At 48.1% G+C, this 21,155-nt stretch overlaps 4 protein-coding genes across 4 annotated transcripts; 3 read left to right on the top strand and 1 right to left on the bottom strand.

Moving 5' to 3' along the window:
- Positions 1-89: 89 nt before the first annotated feature.
- CLAFUR5_01102 (uncharacterized protein) lies at positions 90-788 on the bottom strand (the record flags this gene model as incomplete). The annotated part of the gene is made up of 1 exon (XM_047900250.1): positions 90-788. One exon carries the CDS (start codon positions 786-788, stop codon positions 90-92), a length of 699 nt encoding a protein of 232 aa, XP_047756315.1.
- A 312-nt stretch (positions 789-1,100) lies between these two features.
- CLAFUR5_01103 (putative assembly chaperone of rpl4) lies at positions 1,101-2,288 on the top strand (the record flags this gene model as incomplete). The annotated part of the gene is made up of 1 exon (XM_047900251.1): positions 1,101-2,288. The coding sequence occupies one exon, from the start codon at positions 1,101-1,103 to the stop codon at positions 2,286-2,288; it is 1,188 nt and encodes a 395-aa protein (XP_047756316.1).
- Positions 2,289-4,528: 2,240 nt separating this feature from the next.
- Positions 4,529-6,156, top strand: CLAFUR5_01104 (Transcription factor ste11; the record flags this gene model as incomplete). The annotated part of the gene is made up of 2 exons (XM_047900252.1): positions 4,529-4,669; positions 4,723-6,156. 2 exons carry the CDS (start codon positions 4,529-4,531, stop codon positions 6,154-6,156), a joined length of 1,575 nt encoding a protein of 524 aa, XP_047756317.1.
- Positions 6,157-6,711: 555 nt separating this feature from the next.
- CLAFUR5_01105 (2-methylcitrate dehydratase, mitochondrial) lies at positions 6,712-8,430 on the top strand (the record flags this gene model as incomplete). The annotated part of the gene is made up of 2 exons (XM_047900253.1): positions 6,712-6,987; positions 7,042-8,430. 2 exons carry the CDS (start codon positions 6,712-6,714, stop codon positions 8,428-8,430), a joined length of 1,665 nt encoding a protein of 554 aa, XP_047756318.1.
- Positions 8,431-21,155: the final 12,725 nt, after the last annotated feature.

Consider the following 21,155-nt stretch of genomic DNA (forward strand, 5'->3'; position numbering starts at 1 on the left):
AATCGACCTCCGCCTTTCCACGAATCTGAGAGTGGTAGACAAGCACCAATCGTGGATTCTCTCGATTTCTCCGGGGTCGCCGATGTGTCTCATCCCTCCACCTTGAGCTGCTTCAGACTCTCCACAGCATCCTCGCCCTCCTCATCATCCTCAATCGTGTTCCCAGCCAGGCCCTGCTCCCAAAGCTGCCTACCGGTGAGCTTTTTCTCCTCGGTCTTACCGCCACGCTTCTTCTTGTCTTCTGCTTCCTGCTCAGCCAGCCTCCTCTCTGCCGCCTCCTTCATCTCCTGTCGGAAATTCTCCCTCCATGCCAGAAATGTCTCCCTCGTGACCTTCTCCCCCTCGAACTTCCTGTTCTCTTCCTCCTCTGCCTTGGCAGCCTCGAAATCCTTCTGTGCCTGTACCGCCTGTGCCCGTTCACTTATCAGAAGCTCGGCAGCATCCTTGAGCGTACTGACGAGAGTGAAGACCATGGCCATGCCCATGCTCTCTTCGATGGTGGGCTCCAGCGCTCCGAGCAGTCGCGCCTTGTCCTGCTGTATGTCGAGGTGTTTGTGTTTGGGCGCATTGGGAAGCTGGGAGACGTCGAGATATGGTGCTTCATCGGGATATGCTTCCGGGTAGCGGACGTTGAGGATGACGACGGGAGTCTCGGAGTCTTCATCGTCGTCTGGTGGGGGGTCGAGGCTGATGGTTACGCGGTACTCGGCGTCGTTGATGTCCTGTATCTCGTCCGGGAAGATGGAGTCCAACACCTCGCGTTCCTCTTTCTGTTCTTCTCGGCCCATCGTGCTCGCTCGTCAGCCCCTGTCTGCCTTCCGCTAGATATCGCAGAGTGGCGAGTGGCGATTGAACAAGCTGGCAGCTCTGCAGGGGGTGACAGTGTCGAGAATGCTGATCGTCTGTCAACTGATTCACGTCCGGTTGCAACCTTGAAGTCATCCTCGGAGCTATATCGATAGCACGGACCACATCCGGAAAACAAAATTCGAGGTCCATACGATTACATGTACAGTTGTACACCCCCCACACGCACATAGCAACGGCTGTACATCAAGGCGCCGCTACCACACCACGACATCATCCGGGAGTCGCAAAGAATGGCCAGGACCAAATACAAGCACTCAGGCGCAACACGAGAGGCAATGGCATCAACATCACCGGAGCAGCTCTACGCGCTGGCATTGGACCATGTTGAACAATCGCAGCCGGCAGAGGCACTTCTTGCAGCCAAGCAACTTTGGGCACTGGTCAAAGATCGCCCATCCGTCAACGAGAAGTTGCCGGCTCTCAATCTACTCGGGGACATCAGCATCGAACTTGGCGCCGTTGACTCGGCCCGGGCTTACTTTGAGCAAGCTGTGAAACTTGATCCTGAAGGCCAGCTTCCGGAGGCACTCGGTGGCGGCGCCGAGAAGTTCCTATGGCTTGCACAGCTCTGCGACGAGGGTGGCAAGCAGAGTGTGGAGTGGTTCGAGAAAGGCGCCAAAGCGCTGCAGAATGAAATTGCGGCCATCGAGAGTGGCCAAATTACAGGACTGGGCGAAGAGCAGCTGCTGCTGATGCGGATCGAGAAGAAACGCAAGCTGGCAAATGCCCTCTGTGGCATCGTAGAAGTCTACATGACAGATTTGTCGTGGGAGGACGATGCGGAGGCACGATGTGAGAGTCTGGTCACTCAAGCAATGACGGTGGAGGACGAGACGAGCCCGGAGGTGTTGCAGACCCTAGCTTCCGTGAGATTATCACAGGAACGGAAGGAGGACGCACAATCAGCGCTGAAGCGATCCTTGGAGACGTGGATTGAACTCGAGTCAGAAGATGAAGCTGTACCAGATTTTCCCACAAAGATATCACTCGCACGTCTGTTGATGGAGGCCGACCTCTTCGACGAGGCAATGGAGGTATGTCACCGACTGATTCAAGAAGACGATCAGAGTGTGGAGGCGTGGTATCTTGGCGGTTGGTGCCAGCATTTGCTTGCGGAACGTAACAAAGCGAGCAGTGAGTTGGTCAACGGCTCAGCTATGGATACTGGCGTGGATGACCAACCTGCGGCTGTCTACCACCGTGCGCTCAAAGGAAGTCGACGATGGCTGAGAATGGCCGCGAAGCTGTACGAGCAGCAGCAGTACGAGGACGACAGACTGTTTGCGCATGCCAAGGAGCTCGTGGCCAGTCTTGACACGGTACTGGGTCCGGAAGATGATCAAGCCGAAGATGAGGATGAGGAAGAGTGGGAAGGCATCGAGGATGGCTCGGAGGATGAAGAGATGCAGGATTCCTGAGTAGCCACGCTCACGAAGAAGTCGACATATATCGCACACTTCTAAAGTTACGTCCGAACGGCATCACGTCGTACAATTTGAAGACCATACACGATCCTCCGGTCTTCGTATACCCTCATCTCGCAACTTACCTTTTAGCGCAAGGTTTCCAGGGCGGCCGTCACCCGCGCGGCTTCACATGAAAGACTCGCTACCTTGGTATATGATGGTGATGTGGAAGTCTGTGCCGGACTGTGGCAGGGTAGACCGCACATAATCTTATTCGACGTCTCGCAAGAGGACGCAGATGGGCGATATGGGGCCGAAGGTTCAAGCTAACAGACTATGAACCTGTGGAGTCAGCCTTGAGTTGTACAACATGAGTGCTGGAATCGGAGGCGTATGTCAGTGTGCAGCTGCCCGTCCACTGTCCAAATCCTTCACGGCCGTGAATGTAGTTGATCAGTCCGACTAATGTCCGATCTCACGCACACAGCTGGGGAGTCTCGATGCGCGGTACCCAATCGATTTCAATCATTCACGCGCACAGTAACTGTAGCCGGGGTCCAAAATCATATCCGTTGCTGGTGAAGCGAACGTGTAACCGGCTGGAACGAGCGTCAGCCCTCACAGGACCTGAGACGTGTGTGGTCACACAAGGCTCGCTGCATGCGGCTAGCCCACGACTGAGAGCATGCACACTGATTTCTCGGTAGACAGCCGAACTACCCTGCCTGCAATCGAATGGGTGGGTACCTTGTGCCTTATGCTAGGCCAGCGGTGCGACTTCCCGACGTTCGCAAGGAGAGCCTCGCGGTCCTTCATGCAGGACAGTGCAATCTGCTGAAGCTGTTGTGATTGACCTTTGAGTCAAGGTGCAGGCACACCTCACGGAGCTAGTGCAAGCCAGCTTCCACACTCCGCGCACGATCACTTCAGGCTTCGAGACCACCCAGTCCCTGGGTCTTGTGCGCGACGATTTTGGGGATCGGGATGAGCGCATGCAAGCTCAAACGCCAGGAAGCCCAAGCGCCCAGGCGCTGGGTCGAACATGCAGGTATCCGACGGGTGTGCCTTGATCACGCTGCGTTCGCAGATGGTACGCAGGTACTAGCAATCATCATGCCGCATTCGGCACTAGCGCAGAGGCGAAATATGTTATGCGGGATGCGGATTGGACTTCCCTCAGTGTCGGTTTCAGAGAACGCGGCTAGTGTGAGGAATGCTGTTATCGAGCTTGGTGTGTAACAAACAAACGAGGGCACGCAACAACAGGTCGACCGCGCCGTGAGCGAGCATCACACTACACAGCCTGCAGGGCAAGCTTCGTCGACCAAATGACTTCAACGACCCACAACGAACTAGTGGGGCCCGCAATCGTCAGGCACATGCTATAGAGTGCTTTCGTTGTTGCATTGCTCACCAGCACAGGACGAGCGTCCCAGCTTTGAGCCTAGTCTGGTCCCACACGGGAGGTTGTGGCTTGCCTGGCGGGCCTGCAAGCTGCGCGAGCGTGGATGACTGTCTGGGAAACGATGGATCTCCAGAGGCGCTACGTTCTATCGCCATGCGCTCTGCGAGCGTGGACGACGTCTATATCCCTCGCTGTTCACGCGTCGCTATGCTCCCAGTGAGGTTGTGCAAGTGGTGGTTTTCCGGAAGCGGCCCATTGACACGCACTGGGCCTGGCCTCAGAACGATTGACGGATGCGGTGACGGTCGTCCGTGTTCAGCAGACAGCGGATGCACCGACCGAGGACCAGATCAGCATTACTGTCTTGCTACAAGTATCGTACCTGTCTGCTTACACAAAGGATCCTGTGGGACAACTTCCTGACTTCCTTTCTGTCTCTGCTTGCACATTCAACCCTCTTGGACATCCGAGACAAAGCCCAGCTCCGAACAACGACTACACCAAAGAGTCTTCTTTCGCCTGCAGGGACGGCAAAGAGACACAGGGCTCACGTTGACGGGTACGTGCAGCAAAGAGCACCAATCCTGGTGCCGGTGTACGCAGACAAAGTGCGTCTGCAGCGGACAGCTGCGTGAGGTATTGCCCCTTCCTGCATTCGCTAGTTGGATGTGCATGCAAGTGTGGCGAGACAAACTGGCGGGCGCAGCCATTGCCATGGAGTTCCATGCTTACAAGACATGCAGACAACCCCTAAGCCACTTTCTTAGAGACTACTGGTCTTCTTTGACTCTCGGAAAGCCTTGCCATCCAAGGTCTCACGATCCAACAACTTCAACCCGCAGCAACAATGAACTCAACCACCATTGTCACGCAGGGACCTTCTCCTGACGAGAACTACGGTCTCGATGCTGTAGCCAAGCATAACGCTCAGACAACTACGGAGCAGTTCCCAGCATACCACGAAGATGCTCGCGGCCTGGGAATTTACGTGAGCATATTCACTTCGCCTCAATCGCCCCATAGATACTGACAAGCTCGAAGCAGGATGACTATGGCTCAGCCTACCAAGAAGACCAGTCTTACACCCGTAACCCACCAACGCCTCGCTCAAATACAGCTAGCGAGGGCGTCCGCACCAGGAGTGGTCGTTCCACTCGTGGTCGGACGGATTCTCCCTTCAGCACAACCAAATCCAGAATATCAAAGTCGCCCGCACCCAAGCCCAAAAGGGAGAAGAAGAGTAAGCTTGATCGCAGCAAGACACCTAAGCTCACGGCACCACTTTCCGTGTTGACAAAGGATTCGACTGTGCCGACGAAAGATATTGAGGCCTATGTCAATCGTTCAACAGAGGAACGGTTGCAGAAACTCGACGGCAAAAAGATACCTCGTCCGATGAACTCCTTCATGCTCTATCGCTCTTGCTATGCAGACCGTCTGAAGGAGTGGTCTGCCCAGAACAATCATCAAGTTGTATCTGCAGTCGCTGGAGAAAGCTGGCCGATGGAGTCGGATGAGGTCCGTCAGCGGTTCGATGACTGGTCCAAGCTAGAGCGCGCAAACCACCAGTTGGCATTTCCAGCATACAAGTTCTCACCAAGCAAAGCCGCCAACAAGAAACGCAAAGGGGAATTCTCGGATGATGAGGGCGAGTCTCTCGACCTCGACAACGATCCAGATGGCGAGTACCGAGGCGGTCGTAATGTGCGTCAGCGGAGACAGGAGCACAGGGAGCACAGGGAGCACACATATTTGCCCAACACTGTCGGCTTCGAGTCTCATCCATACTATGGTCAGCATCTCAGCGGCTACGAGCAGTCACAATACCAATATGCCAATCCCGGTCGACCTCTACCCTCCAATGTGGCATATGATAGTGGCGGCATGCCATACAATCCCCAGACCGGCGCCTACCTCCAGAGCAGCCTACAACAACAGCAGCAGCAGCAGCAGCAGCAATACCAATACATGCAAGAGATGCAGGGAGCTCGGGTGCCGACCCCGGCTTCACTGAACGGTCAGCAGTCGTTGGGTGGGTTCGGACTGCCAGGCGGACAGGCGGACGATATCTTCTCCAATTCGCGCACCAGCACGCCCATGCAGCACTATCAGCAGTCGTATGACCAGGGAGTCTATCCTCAATATCAGCAGCACTACCAGACAGGTACTTATCAGCAAGTTCCGATGGCGCCGACTCCTCCACAGGCAGGAAGGCAGCTGTATGAGCATCAGCAGTATCTTCAGCAGGCATCACAACCGCAGACAGCCATTGACCCAAGCCTCGAAGCGGCAATGGAGGCTGCTGCAGCGTCCAGCGTACACGGCGTGAGTTTGGAGAACCATTTTGACGATGCCATTGGCGACATGACTGGTGGGGGAGTTGGTGGGATGCCAGAGTATTACGAGCAGTCGAACAGCCCGGCTGATGTCAACGCGACTCTGGCGCCGACGTGGTCTCCGGACCTCAAGATATGATACAGATGATGGCGTCTTGCTTGATGATTTGTGTGTCTGTAGATTGTAGCTCGTCCATGTCCTCTGTGTAGTCATCGCTGCCATCGATGTGCCTCAGCTCCTACTTGCCGCGTGCGATCTACAAGTACCCTGTGCCAGCCACTGTCCTGCGGTCCTGACTATCGTCTTGTCGTGGCATCACGGGTGTGTTGCTGTCTGCAGTCGCAGTCCTCGGCAGCTGGGCATGATCGTGTTATATCCGGGAGCGAAGCAGCTGCACTCTGCAGGCTGCAGCAGGTAGAACTACTGTAATAGCCGGCACCTCCGACCTCGCCCGCTTTCTTCCGTACGTGCCTACCTCGGCCTGCTTCAGAGAGCCGGCCACTGACAAGCGGCTGTGTTGAACGGTGGTGCAGCTCGAGGGCATTGTCTGGCTGTCGCTCCTGTGCACACACTCCCACCCACCCCCAGCTGAAAGGGCACACGTAGTTGCATTCGCCGACACCACCAGTACCACCCACTCCATCCATTGACCGCGCCGCCGAGCCTCTCTTCTCCACCCTACCACTGGCAGCAATGTCGACTCTCGCGCCACGAAATCTGCTCCGAACGTCGTCCAGAAGCCTCAGCCGAAGCACAAAAGCTCCCCTCAGCGCCTCCGCGACACTCGTCCAGCAATCTTTCCGCCCGCACGCCTCTCGCATTGCCCGAACACCGTCTGCCAGAGCCTTCTCCGCCGCAATGCCTGCCAGATCCAATGCACCGCCGTCCGGCCCAGCGCCCGAATACGACCCTGAGATCAAGGACATGGCACACTACATCCACAACTACAAGATCGACTCGGAGCTGGCTGTAAGGCCACGTCCTTCCGCCAAGTCCTGAGCACAAAGCTAACAGCTGGCACAGGTTGACACTGCACGCTTCGTCTTCCTCGACACGCTTGGTTGCGGTCTGAAGGCGCTTGAGTTTCCCTCATGCACCAAGCTGCTCGGCCCTATCGTTCCAGGCACAACTGTGCCCAATGGAGCTCGCGTACCGGGTACCCCATACGTGCTCTCTCCCATCGATGCTGCTTTCAACATTGGTGCTGCAATCAGATGGCTGGACTTCAACGATTGCTGGCTGGCTGCTGAGTGGGGTCACCCTTCGGACAATCTTGGTGCCATCCTTGCCGTTGCCGATTGGATGAACAGAACCAACAAGGCTGGTGGACAGAAGATCAACAACGGCAAGACCTTCACCGTCCTCGATGTTCTCGAGGGAATGATCAAGGCACACGAGATCCAGGGCTGCTTGGCGTTGGAGAACAGCTTCAACAAGGTTGGGCTGGACCACGTCGTCAACGTCAAGGTTGCCTCCACTGCTGTCGTCTCGCAAATGCTCGGCTTGGACGAGGAGCAGACTCGTGCCGCCATTTCCCAGGCCTGGGTCGATGGGCAGAGCTTGCGAACCTACCGTCATAGCCCCAACACCATGTCTCGCAAGTCCTGGGCTGCGGGTGACGCTTGCCAACGTGCTGTTGATATGGCTCTCAAGGTCTCGAAAGGCGAGGGCGGTCTGCGAACGGTCCTCTCCACGCCAACCTGGGGCTTCTACGATGTCAACTTCAATGGACAGAAGTTCAAGTTTCAGCGCCCTTACGGCAGCTACGTGATGGAGAACGTCCTTTTCAAGGTCTCGTACCCTGCAGAGTTCCATTCTCAAACAGCGGTAGAGGCTGCCGAGCGTATCCACCACCAGCTCAAGGAAATGGGCAAGTCCGCTGCCGACATCGAAGAGGTCACGAACCGCACTCACGAGGCTTGCATCCGCATCATCGACAAGCAGCACAAGCCCATGGAGAACTATGCCGACCGTGATCACTGCGTGCAATACATGGCAGCCACCATGCTTGTCTTCGGCCGATTGACTGCCGATGACTACACTGATGGTGGTGAAGCAGCCAGCAGCGAGCTAGTCGAGAGCCTTCGCCAGCGCATCGCCTGCAAGGAGGATCCAGCTTTCACAGAGGACTACCACAACCCAGAGAAGCGCACCATCTCCAACGCTCTGACTGTCAAGTTGAAGGATGGCACCGTTCTGCCAGAGATTGTCGTCGAAGCACCTTTGGGCCACAGGCTCAGGAGAGAAGAGGCAAAGCCAGAAATCCTCGCAAAGTACAAGCGACACATTGAGCCTCATTTTGCCGCCGACCACGTCAAGAAGCTAGTAGACTTGGGCAACAACCCATCGGAACTGTACAAGATGCAGGTCGACGAGTATGTCGATCTGTACGTCAAAGACAAGATTTTGTAGAATATTGCGCGAGACTACAGGGCGAAGTTGATTGGATGAACAAAAAGCAGCAGGACATACAGATCTGCCTTGGTTGACAGCATCGAGTCAAGGAGCCTTTGAGCGGTATCCAGCGCGTGGACTCAGACCTTGGGAGAGGATTGTTCTCGACGCAAGACGTCGTTCGTGCCATTGTGAAGCCAAGTCTCAAGACTGGGCAAGAAAATTGCCAAGATGGTCAAGCGCACGCCGCTACGTCTCTTGTAGCTCTTTGCGTAGACTATGCTAGATACATATATGTCTCAGACGTTGATGTTCTTTGTCGTCACCATGAGATGTACATGTCTCAGGCACCAGTATAGTTGAGCAGGCAGGCAGTGTATAGCAACAACATGATATGCTGCACGGGCAGAGCGTGGACATGAACTAGTCTCAGCCTATCAGAGCCCCTGACGCAAGCTCGCTTCGTTGCCCAATAGGAACAAGTCTAGGCTACTAAAGCGCAGGTGGCCTAAGGGCGTAAGTCGCGAAAAGCGCTATTGCTACGTAGACGCGTACCTATCTTATACTATAATAGCTTACGATATCTAATTACTCTATACGTAACGATAGTAATATTAAGATATGTTGAGAACATACAGGCCGCAGGACAAGCATGTGGGTGTGGGTGTGTCATGTGACTAGATCACGTGACTAGGGTTCGCCAGCCCATAGGCTAGCAAACATCCGGACACCTAGCATCTACCTATACTAACACCGGCGATACTATATATAGATACACGCTATCCTATTAGGTCCTTCTTCTTCTTTCGTATGATCCGCCGTCTTCTACTACTACGCAACTCGTACCTATTTAATAGGTTATGAGCCCGAGTTAGTAACTCGGTATTTCACCCTCGACAAAGTCGTATTAGAGTTATTCCTCTTTAGAATAAAAGGAAGGCAGACTAGAGGCCGTACCCGCCTTATATAGGAAGCTATAGCCGTGCTATAGGTGTATATAAGACGTAAAAGAGCCTAGTGAGGCACTGTTAGACTCCGAGTTAGGGAGCCTATACTAATACCTTAGACAAGTAGGCGAGCTTACTAAGAAGAGTCGCTCTCCGGACATCGCGTTCGTATCGACTAACTGTTTATTCTAAGAGAGCCGCAGTGTCTTAGAAACCCCCTCTACTAAGAGAGTTACGCTATAGTGTCTCAGCACTAATACGAGACAGTGTCTTAGAAACACTATCCTTACGACCGACTTTCCTCGCTTTCTAGTAGATAGCTATTCTCTCCACTATTAACCTCGCGTTCGGTTCACCTCCTATCGATCTAATCGCGTACGACCGAATACATCCTTCTACCTAAGGGCAGCCAACCTGTCCCTTAACTTATAAAAATAGAGAACGAGACTGGGTTTATAAGAAAGAGAGCAGCACCTCTTCTAACAAGAGAGAACCACGAAATATAGTTCAAGCTAATAAGAATATACCTGGTATTAAAGCAGGTTGACTAGGTCCTCGAAGACATCATTACGGACATTCCCGCTACAACCCTATCTATAGCGACACCCTCTATATTATCGGAGTCATCCCTTCCTTTAGATCAAGCGATAAGGAAGGCATCGTACAGACGGCACAATGCAACGGCCCTATATAAGATGTACATCTGTCTGTCGACAGATGACTAAGAGATGATATACGAGATCCGGTATACGAAGGAGTTGTAGGAATAGGCTGAAGCTAAATATAAGAGAAGACTTCTCGCTACTAGAAGAAGTTTGCTTTAGCAATACACTAATTTCGTGATAATAGAGGACTAGTCAATAGATAACGCCTAGCAGGAGCTTAGCTCAATTGTAAGGAGGGCTGTTTTAATCTCGCCTTAGTTCTAAGACATCAAGACTAAGGACAGAAAGATCTAGCAACTCTTAGTAGCTCTGCTAGACTCATTTGGCTCAATTCGCGATGCAATTGATACCTAGGTAAATCTCTTACTACAAGACATTCTTGCAATTCTTAGGGAGAAGCAAGAATCAATAATTTATTAAGGGACAGCTATGTTCGCTAAGAAGGGTTTCTAGGGCAAGCTCACGTGCCATCTCTACGGTAGTGACCATTTTATAAGCAAGTGCCTACACCTTTCTGTAGCTTAGTAGGCTGTTAGGAACAAGGACAAACTAGCTAGGGTTACCTACCCTACTAAGAGACAACCGTCACTACCTCGTAGGAGGTCATTATTACCAAACCTTCGTAATGTCCTTAAGGTGATAACGGACCTTATAAAGCAGATGAAGGAGAGCCGCAAGCTAAAGGCCTCCTCTAGTAAGCCTACAAGGGCCTATACGACCTAGGAAGACGCATCAGACTCTGAGATACTATCAGAAGATGATAATGTTAATAAGGTTGCCTATTCCACTATAGAAGCTAAAGGCAAGTACCCCTCGTCCGAGTGGTTGCTTGACTCTTATACATCATTATATATAACTGACTAAGATTTACTATTCAGGACACTGAAGCCTCTTCAAAAGAGGAAGTGGATCAAGGTTAGGGGTAGCTATCTACAAGCTATATATATAGGAAGTGTAGTAATAGGTAGTCCTTCTAGAAAGCAAATTGTCTTAGAAAATGTCCTGTTTGTTCCTAGCCTTAGAGTTAGTCTTGTTTCGTAGAATCAGTTCAGCTAACAGTTTGCTGTCCAACCACCCAGTTTCACCCTAAAATCCTTGTCTAGTAAACCCGTTGTCCAGACTAAACTTCGAGGAGGAGTACCGTTTATCTACTCGATCTCGGAAATTCTTAAGCCATAGCATACTGGCATACTCTCTCAAGAACGTGACGGTACCGCTATGGCTAACACTAAGTCCGAAGATCAGTAGGAGCTATAGTATAGAAGATGTGCACACCTTGGCAAGGGACTGCCAAGAAACCTGTATAGAGTCACTGACAAGAAAGATCCTATTCCTGTTCCTTCTGAACACCAGAATTGCAAGGTCTGCTCCCTTGCAAACATGAGGAAGTTCAAAGGACCTGCCACAGAGAGGAAAGGGGAGAGGCTGGCCCTCATCTCCATTGACATCTGTGGGCCTTTTCAGGGCGTAGTCTCTAGGCTAGGATACAGATATTGGCTTGAGATTGTAGACAACTTCTCTAGGAAGAAGTGGGTAATCCCTTTGAAGGCCAGGAGCGACGCTCCTGCAGCCCTACGGGATTGGAAGGTCCAGGCAGAACGGCAGTCAAGGTGCTTTCTGTCTACGATCCGTAGTGATGGTGCAAAGGAAATTCTCGCCTTACTAAAAGAGTGGGAGAAGGAGTTTGGCACTCAGATGGACACAACTGATGCCTACAACTCTCTTCAGAATAGACCTGTGGAAAGGTCAATTCAAGCCTCTGAGAACACAGTCCGGGCTATGCTTGAAGACTCTAGCATGCCAGTTGAGTTCTGGCTAGAAGCTTTGTAAGCACAGACTGTGATCAGAAACAGACTGCCTAATGGTCCGATCATTGATAGTATTGCTCTTTCACTAGAAGAAGCCTTTACTAGCCAAGTACCGTTAGTCGACCATTTCCGCGTCTAGGGATACAAAGCTATAGTCTATATAGACCTAAGAGCCCAACCTCAAGGCTTGAGGAGAGACAAGTTAATAAACCGAGGAAAAGAAGCCGTGTTTATAGGCTACTTAGAAAACACCACAAAACAATAGCTGTTCTAGGATCCCGACATGAAAGCTATAAAAGCGTATAGTCACGTCGACTGGTTTGAGAATAAGAAGGGGGGAGATATAGATCTTAGTATCACCTTTACTAACTAGCCGAGTCGAGCGCTACAGCGCAATCCTGTTAGGAGGAAGCCCTTTAGGGCGAAATTTTCCGATAGGGGATTATTAGAAACACCGTTACGAAGGCTAGGAGAAAATATTAAGGCGGTTTTAATACTGTCGAAGGCCGATAACGGTGGATCTATATAGAACCTACCCGAGTCATTAACACTATAGTAACCGCTATCTATATAACTTCCCCCTCCCCTAAAGGACATTAGGGAATACTAGAAGTTTAGAGATCAGGGTACTCTAATAAAAGAAAAAGAAGATGTCGTTCAGTTCGACCTATCTAAACACCTAGCGCCACCTTAGGTTATAGGTAACAAGAGGTCAAGGGGGGACGGAGATAATAACTCTAAAGAGTATGAGGCTAAACACTATAAGGCTCTTATCGCCTAGATGTTCTATCTAGACCCTATAATGAGCTAGGTAGAGGAGATTCTAAACGACGTAGAAGAATATATATCTGCTACTGTTAGGTAGGCTATAGCCTATTAGTAGGAAGTACTAATCCCAAAGTCCTATAAGGTAGCCGTAGGAGACCCCGAATAGGGATATATATAGAGAGAGGCAATCGAGAACGAACTTATTGCCTTAGTAAGTAACAATACCTAGGAAGCAGTTGTACCGCTAAAGGGTACGAATCTAATTACTTCTAGGTGGGTCTTTGATTTGAAAAGAATGATTAGTAGAGCTATTAAGAAGTTCAAGGCAAGACTAGTTATAAGAGGGTTTTTATAGAAATATAGGGTTGACTTCGAAGAGACCTTTATACCTACTATTAGATATAATACTCTCCGAGTATTTATAGCAGTAGTGTGTAAGAGAGATCTCGAGATACACCTAGTAGATATGAATAATACTTTTACCCAAAGCAGCCTCCTTGAAGACATCTATATAATCCCACCCCTAGGAGTTAAAGCACCTCTAAATATAGTGTTCAAGGTCCTACGAAGCCTTTATAGGCTTAAGCAAGCAGCTAGAGACTAGAACAAGCTCTATGTTACGAAGCTAGAGAAGATTAGATTTACCTAGTCCTAGGTAGATCTATGCCTACTTATCTATACGGATAGAGACCTTATAGTCCTTACCTATATAGATAACATACCTATTATAGCTCCGAAGCTATTAGATGTTCAGTAGTTTAAGGCTAAGCTTAGAAAAGTGTTTAAGATTAAAGATCTTAGTAAACCTACGAAGATCCTTAGAATAAGGATTATAAGAGACAGGTCCTAAGGCACTTTAAAGCTTAATTAAGGACACTATATCTACGTTAACTTAGCTAAGATGAATATAGCTAGAGAGAAGGCTACGCCAACCTACTTACCTATAGAGAGCTACGAGCACTTAGTACCTACGGCACCTATAGATAAGAGGTGCAATAAACAGGATTACTAGAGCTATAATAGTACCTAGATGTGGCTAATGATAATGACAAGGCTAGACTTAGCATTCCTCCTTAGAAGAATTAGCTTATATGTTACTAATCCCTCGTAGTAGTATATAGGGGCTTTAAAGAAGCTCTCCTAATACCTACGGTCGTACCTAGACCTAGGTCTTATATATAGAAAGGGAGGGGGCAATCTCTAGGGATACTCGGACTCTAACTACGCTATAGACAAAGTAGATAGAGTCTCAATTCTAGGATACGTGTGGTTCCTTTATAGATTACCTATGTCCTAGATAAGTAGGAAGTAGAAGTCTATTATAACATTAACAATAGAAGCTGAGTTTATAGCTATAAACGTAGCCGTAAAGTAGTCACAATTTCTTGCTACTGTCCTTAGGGAAATGGGGTGCCTAGAACTAGTAGGAAAGAGCTCTTTCTAGCCGAGTATAAGGGTAAGTAAGGGCACTATTGACGAGCTAAGGCTAGTCAAGCTTATAGGTAACAACTAAGCCGCTTTAACACTTATTAAAGATGCCTATATATATAAAAGGTCAAAGTATATTGATGTTGTATATAACTATGTCAGACATCTCTAGTGGTAGAAGAAGATTATAGTAGACTACTGCTATATAAAGGACATAGCTACTAATAGGTTAATAAAGCCCCTTAATAGCTAGTAGTTCCAAAACTTTGTGAGGTAGCTCTAGCTTACGTAAAGGGATTGTAGGAGACTATGTGGCCTGAGTGGGAGTGTTAAGAACATACAGGCCGTAGGACAAGTATATAGGTATAGGTGTGTTATATGACTAGATTACGTGACTAGGGTTTACTAGCCTATAGGCTAGTAAACATCCGGACACCTAGCATCTACCTATACTACTAACACTAGCGATACTATATATAGATACACGCTATCTTATTAGGTCCTTCTTCGTCTTTCGTATAATCCGCCGTCTTCTACTACTACGTAACTCGTACCTATTTAATATCTATTACTACCTATAGATTAAATAGAACTAAACTAGCGCCTCTAAAGCTCGATAGGATGTTCTCCTATCTAAATATAGCGTTATAGGCTGCCCGGAAGGCGCGTAGGAACTCTACTTTATCGATATAAGTAATACGCTCGCGTGCTAAGCCTAAGAGCTAAGTACCGTATACCTTCTTTAAAGGCAAATAGTAACCTATATCTAATAGCTAGAGTAAGTACGAGGCGTACGATAGTATATATAGGGCTAAGATCTTATATTCCTTATATAGATTCTAGAATGCCTTCGAGTTATAGCTCTCGTAGCTATCGATAATAAGTAGTCTCTATACCCTAGTCGTACGAGCTATAGTATACTTCTAGAAATGCTCTAGCTACCGTATACCGAACTTATTATTAGTCTAGCCGTTCTCTATTAGGCCGATTGTCTAGTCTAGACCTAAGTTGCCGTCTTAGTACTAGGTACTAATGTACTGTTTACCTATAAGGATAACGTAGGGTAGGAGCGCTATTCCGTCTATATAGATAGTCTTAATTACTATTACCTATTCTCTATTACCCTTCTAAACGACCTTCCTCTTTCTACTACGCCTTTCTAAGCCCGTAACGACGCTCTAAGACGTAATAACACCTATTATAAACCCTATCTCGTCGAAGTTATAGGTGTCCTAGTTAAGAATACTATACTTCTCCTTTATATTACGTATAAGTAAGAACTACTTCTCGATAACGTCTAGATCTTCTATTAGGGCTCGCTAACAATCGTATCTACAAGTTATACGAACCTTTAGCTTACGACACCGCCTAATAAACCTGTCTATCTAATTAAGACTAGCGGGCTTAAGACCCTTCTCTTATAGTAATAAATCGGCTATTACTCGTATACTAGCCTTTAATAGCGGGAAACCTCTAAGATCTAGCTCGAGTATATACTTAAGTATCACCCTCTCTTCTAGCTCTATAAGCTTCTTCGAATTAGGCTCGTAGTCACCCCGAGGGGGTCGTCTATTCAATCGATACCCTAGTGTAGTTCGAGACGCGTCGTATACCTTTATAGCAAGTCGATTCGTAATTATCGCGTCGCGTTTCGTGGCCTAGATAGCTAAGGTCAGTTTGGCCTCGTTTAAAGACAATATACGCTATAATAGTAGTTATATAGCTATATCTATAGAAGTGGTATAGATCTTAGCAAAAGTAGCCCGCTCGGTAATATAGCCCGCTCGGTAGTAAAGTACGTTACGTCTTTTACTAGTTCCGTTATACCTACGGTTAAATCGTACGAGCTAGATATCGACTAGGATTCTATAAGAGGTAAGGCTCTTACTATATTCTTCTAGTTTATACGCGAGTAGTTATTCCTAGACTACTACCGCTAACTCCGTAATATAATATTATAGTATAAACGGCGTTATAGTACTATTAAGTATTTAGTCGTAGAGTAGGAACGTCTAGTTAATACATCTCTATACGACTCTACTTCCTCTAGCCGCCGCGCTCGTAGTAGCTCGCTCCGCTACGCTATCTTCTATTTAAGTAAGAGGATCTCGTCTAGACTACGAAGACCTCTATAGTATTAGGTTTAGTATAACCTAATAATATTATAAGTCAAGAAGACAAGCTTAATCGGGTTTAGTCTCGGGCCGAAGAGAGATAAGGGAGATAAAAGCTAAGTAAAGTACGCTAATATATAGTACTAAGGTAGAGGTTAGGTTACGGTATATTCTAAATAGTAATATTGAATAGTAAGTTAAACGCCTCGAACCTATAAGGGAATTCTTAGCGTTCCTAAATATAAAGGAGATTTATACTATAAATCCTTCCGATCACTTAGTCACTAGTAAGCGAGTGACCTCGAATTACTAAGTCACTAGTAAATAAGTGATCTTATATAGATCACGTAACTCGGCTAGCTAATAGTTATTTATACCGTAGTAGCTCCGTCCGAACCGTAATACTATCCCCCTTCTAGTCTAGCTTCGTCCCGAAGCTTATATAAGATAATATAACGTCCCCTTATATAGAACTATTAATAGTGTCTTCTTCTTCCTTAAAGAATTGTCTCCGGCTTACTAAGGAAATTAACGAATACGGTCGTCTAGTAGACCTTACGTATAATTATTATTTCTTTAACGGACTTCCTTACGCCGCTATAGAGGGCAATTTCCGACTTAGATACTCCGAGTACGTCCGCCGAGGGCGTAAGTACGTAAACTTGTCTTAGGAATCCCTAGATAAGACTCGAGAGGAGTATCGTAAGAAGGTTAAGAAGGATAAGAAGGAGCTCGCGGAGGTTCTAGCGCGATTAATACGAAATAAGGCGATTCTTTACTAAGTAGAGGAGCGCGCGCGTAAGAAGGCGTAGTGTCTTAAGGCCGAAATAGAGGCCTCTAGGGACATCGAGAATATCGACTGTCCTACTACGGATATAACCGTTAGTCTCTCTTCTACGGTATAGTCGTCTATTAACTTCGTAAATAATACGATCGATTTTTCCGCGACCTCTAGCGGGTCTCTTATAGTAGAGGGTGATCCTTAGGTACGTTTTCTTTTCCTATATTCTCGTATCTTCTACTAATAGTTTTGTAGGTTCTTCTCTAGTTCCTAGGTATTTTCCGATTCGTCGTATCCTTTCTATTTAATAAGGTATCGCTAACCTTTCTTATCTAGGATCTTTTCGACCTCGAATTCATGTTCCGCTTCTAGTTCGAAATAGAGTGTTTGTTAGTAAGGCGTCTCGGCGTCTACGGGTTCTAATCTAGAGATATAGAATACTAGGTAGATTTTAGCGTCGGGTAGTAGTCGTAGTTAGTAGTTCACTAGCCCTACGACTTTGTCGATAAAAGATAGTCTAACCTTAACGTGATCTAGTTTCCTAGTCTTTCTCCTTATTCTAAAGTTTTTTATAAGGAGATAGACCTTATCCCCCTCTTTTAGTAGAGGTGCTATTTTTCTAGTGTCTTGCCGTTACTAAGACAATTTTTGTTATATATCTATAATCGCTTTCGTAGCGTCTTTATATACGTCCTTAAGAGTCTCCGTAGTCACGATAGCTCTCTTAGCGTATAGGTAAGACCCGGGTTCTCTAAATAGGTTAGGGTCCTTTCTAAAGTTCGTAAAGAACGGTATAATAGAAGTTGTCTCCGATTTATAGTTATTTAGTACAATTTGTACTATAGGCAATAATACTACCTAGTTGTCTTACGCGTAGTTAATATAGTGCCGTAGGTGTTTTCCTAACGTTTAATTTGTTCGTTCGGTTTGTCTATCGGTTTTCGGATAATAGGCCGTAGATAGTTTATACTTAATTCCGATCGTTCCTATAAGCGTTCTCTAGTAATTTAATATAAACAGCTTGTCTCTATCTATAATAAATATTTCTAGGAATCTATAATATCGGACAAGCCTATCTAGTACGAGGTACCCGAGTTATTCCGCGTTATATATTTCTGACGTAGGGATAAAATATATATATTTTGTAAGTCTGTCGACGATAACTAGTATTATATCGTAGCTTTGTCCTATAATTTGATCCTATGAAATTAGGAGTTTAGTAATAAAGTCTATCGTAACTTCGTCCTATAGTTTCGTTAGTAGTGTCCTAAACTATAGGTAACTATACTTAGCGTGTCTTATAGCCTTGTTTTATTAATAGTATACGTACTACTTAATATAGCGTAGTACCTTCTATCTTATCTATAGAAATAAGAAGCTACGTATAACGGTTTATAGTCGTATTAATACAAAGTAGCTAGGTACGTAGGAAAGAGGAGCGCGAGGTGCGCCGAGGCTATATATAAGCCGAGGTCGACGACGAGAATCACCTGTACGTAGTGTCGGCTACGAACCTCTCGTCTAGCTACGAGAGAGCTAAGTATTCTTACGCTAGAGCGTCGTAGGCGCGACGGGCGCGTAACGTAGGCGAAGCCGCGGCGAATAGAGGACTACTAGCAAAACGGGTATGAAAACTATCCGACGAGCGTGTACTCGTGTCGGGAGCGAGTCCCTCTTCTTTCTACGTGTAAGAAGGGCGCGGAACCATGGCCTATACGCTCGACAGGACACCTCTGGTATGAGTGCAGAATTTTCACCTCCGGAGACCGCAAACCGAGCGGGCTAAGCGACGAACATTAGACGAGCGGACTACAGAACAACAACTGAGCGGACTATGCAACGGCGTCGAGCGGACTACGAAACAATCTAGTGTTTGCTAGCGGGCAATGCGGTGGGTAGGTGGACACGCGACGAAGCCTATAAGGGCCTATTAAACACCCGGTATAGGAACGAGGGTTTTGCCTAAGGCACTACCTATCCCGCTACACAACGCACCTAGTCTGACATAGTAGATTGCGACGAGGAAAAGACGATAGCCTGAGCAAGGAAAAGACGGCTGTTAGGACGGGGAAAAGACGTACAATACAAGTGGATTAGTTCTGTGATCGGGGAGGATCGAGGGCAGGGTGATAAGGAACTTCATATTGGTTAGTAGGTGGAAACGCAAGGAGTACGCTGCCCGGCGTGGTGTGTGCCCCGAGCAAACCTGCGAGGCATGGACGGCCGCTTTCTAGAGATAGGCTGCGGTAACGCGAAGGGCGTCAAAACCTGGGGCGTGGTGTACACTGGCAGCGACGGCTGACACTGTCTGTACAGCCCGAGAGGACGGATGCGCATGTCGGTCAATAGAGAGCACTAAAGGGCTTAGGCCTATGGAGGTGGATATTGGCTTAAGGAGCAAACAGGGAGGGAGGGCGTAGAGGGAAGCTTTTGCTCCGGGCTAACCTCTCGAAACGAGGCTACACGGTGGTGCTAGATGAGTGGGAAAGCGCGGTTAAGACTTGTCACCTTATCTCGTAGCTAGCTTGCTAAATACGATTCCTTCCTTGCCAATTCAGGTGGAGTTTGAAACACAGACACAGCAGGAAGGAGACCTAGAACCTCAGCTGGCCTGGAAGGCAGCCAACTGGGAACAGATCAGACAAGACCTGGAACAGAAGCTAGCTGGACTAGAGACCAGGAGACTGGAAACAGCCTTAGACATAGACCAAGCAGTGGCAGAACTGGTTAGAACAATGCAGGAAACTGCGGCAGCCCACACCAGAGAAAAGAAACAGTCACTGTACCAGAAGCCATTCTGGACAAAGGAATGCTCAGAGAAGGTCAAGGCAGCCAGGCAGGCCAGGAGAGCCCTTACCCAGAGCCACTCCCAGGAAGCATGGGACAGATACAACCAGGCAACCAGAGACAAGAAGGCCCAGATCAAGAGGGACAAGATGCTGGAGTGGAGGTCAACAGTTGGATCCATTACCCAGAATCCTGAGAAGATGTGGAAACTAGCAAAGTGGGCAAGACAACCCACACAGGACAGAAACATGCTGCCCCAGTTTCCAAACATTGAAGACCAGGAAGGAGTAATCCAACACACTCTCCCAGGAAAGGCACAGGCATTGGGGAAACATTTCTTTGGCACACAGGTAGAAGCTGACCTGCAGGATCTGGAGGGCAGTATGTATCCAACACCACTAGAGCAATCCTGCACAGTGGGAGAGGGAGAGATCAAGAGCATCATTAAGAGACTCTCAGGAAACAAGGCCCCAGGACCAGATGGGATTCCAAACTTGTTCATTAAGACATGCAAGGACCAGATCTCCCCTGCACTGTCAAACATCTTTTCACAGTGCATGGCCCAAGGACACTGCCCTAAACACTTCAGGGAGTCACTGACTGTGGTCTTGAGAAAACCACAGAAAGAGGACTACACAAAGCTAAAGGCATACAGACCTATTGCCTTGCTCAACACACTAGGCAAACTCCTGGAAAAGATCATAGCAGAAAGGCTGACAAACCTAGCTGAAGAACATAGAATCCTTCCTGAAGAACAGATGGGAGGCAGGAAACAAAGATCAAGACTAACAGCTGTGGAACTTATCACAGAGCAGATCAAGACCCTATGGCACTTTGGGAACAACAAAGCAGCCACACTCCTCTCACTAGACATATCAGGAGCCTTTGACAATGTCTCACACCAGAGGCTGATCCACATCCTGAAACAGAAGGCTATCCCTAACTGGACAGTCCAGTTTATCCAGTCCTTCCTCAGAGGCAGAACCACAAGACTAAGACTGGGCAGATACAAATCTGACAGCATGCCTACAGAGACAGGAATCCCACAGGGATCAACAATGTCTCCAATCCTGTTTCTCCTCTTTATGGCAGACCTGCCAGCAAAGCTAAACTCCAGAAACACATCAGCCTCAGGGTTTGTAGATGACACAAACATCCTAGCCTGGTCAGACAGCACAGAAGAGAACTGCAGAATCTTGCAGAAGAAACACAAGGAATGTGAGGAATGGGCCAGGAAACATGGAGCCAGATTTGCCCCAGAGAAGTATCAACTCATCCACTTTAGTAGAGCCAGAAACAGACACAATATGCAAGCCCCAATCACTATTCAGGGACACACAACAGAACCCTTAAGTGAATTACGGGTGCTAGGAATATGGATGGATCCAAAGCTCAGCTGGGGACCACAGGTCAAGAAAGCACAGGCAAGAGCAGACAACAACAGG

This window comes from Fulvia fulva, chromosome 1 (genome assembly GCF_020509005.1).
Source record: "Fulvia fulva chromosome 1, complete sequence".
NCBI classification, from domain to species: Eukaryota; Fungi; Ascomycota; class Dothideomycetes; order Mycosphaerellales; family Mycosphaerellaceae; genus Fulvia; species Fulvia fulva.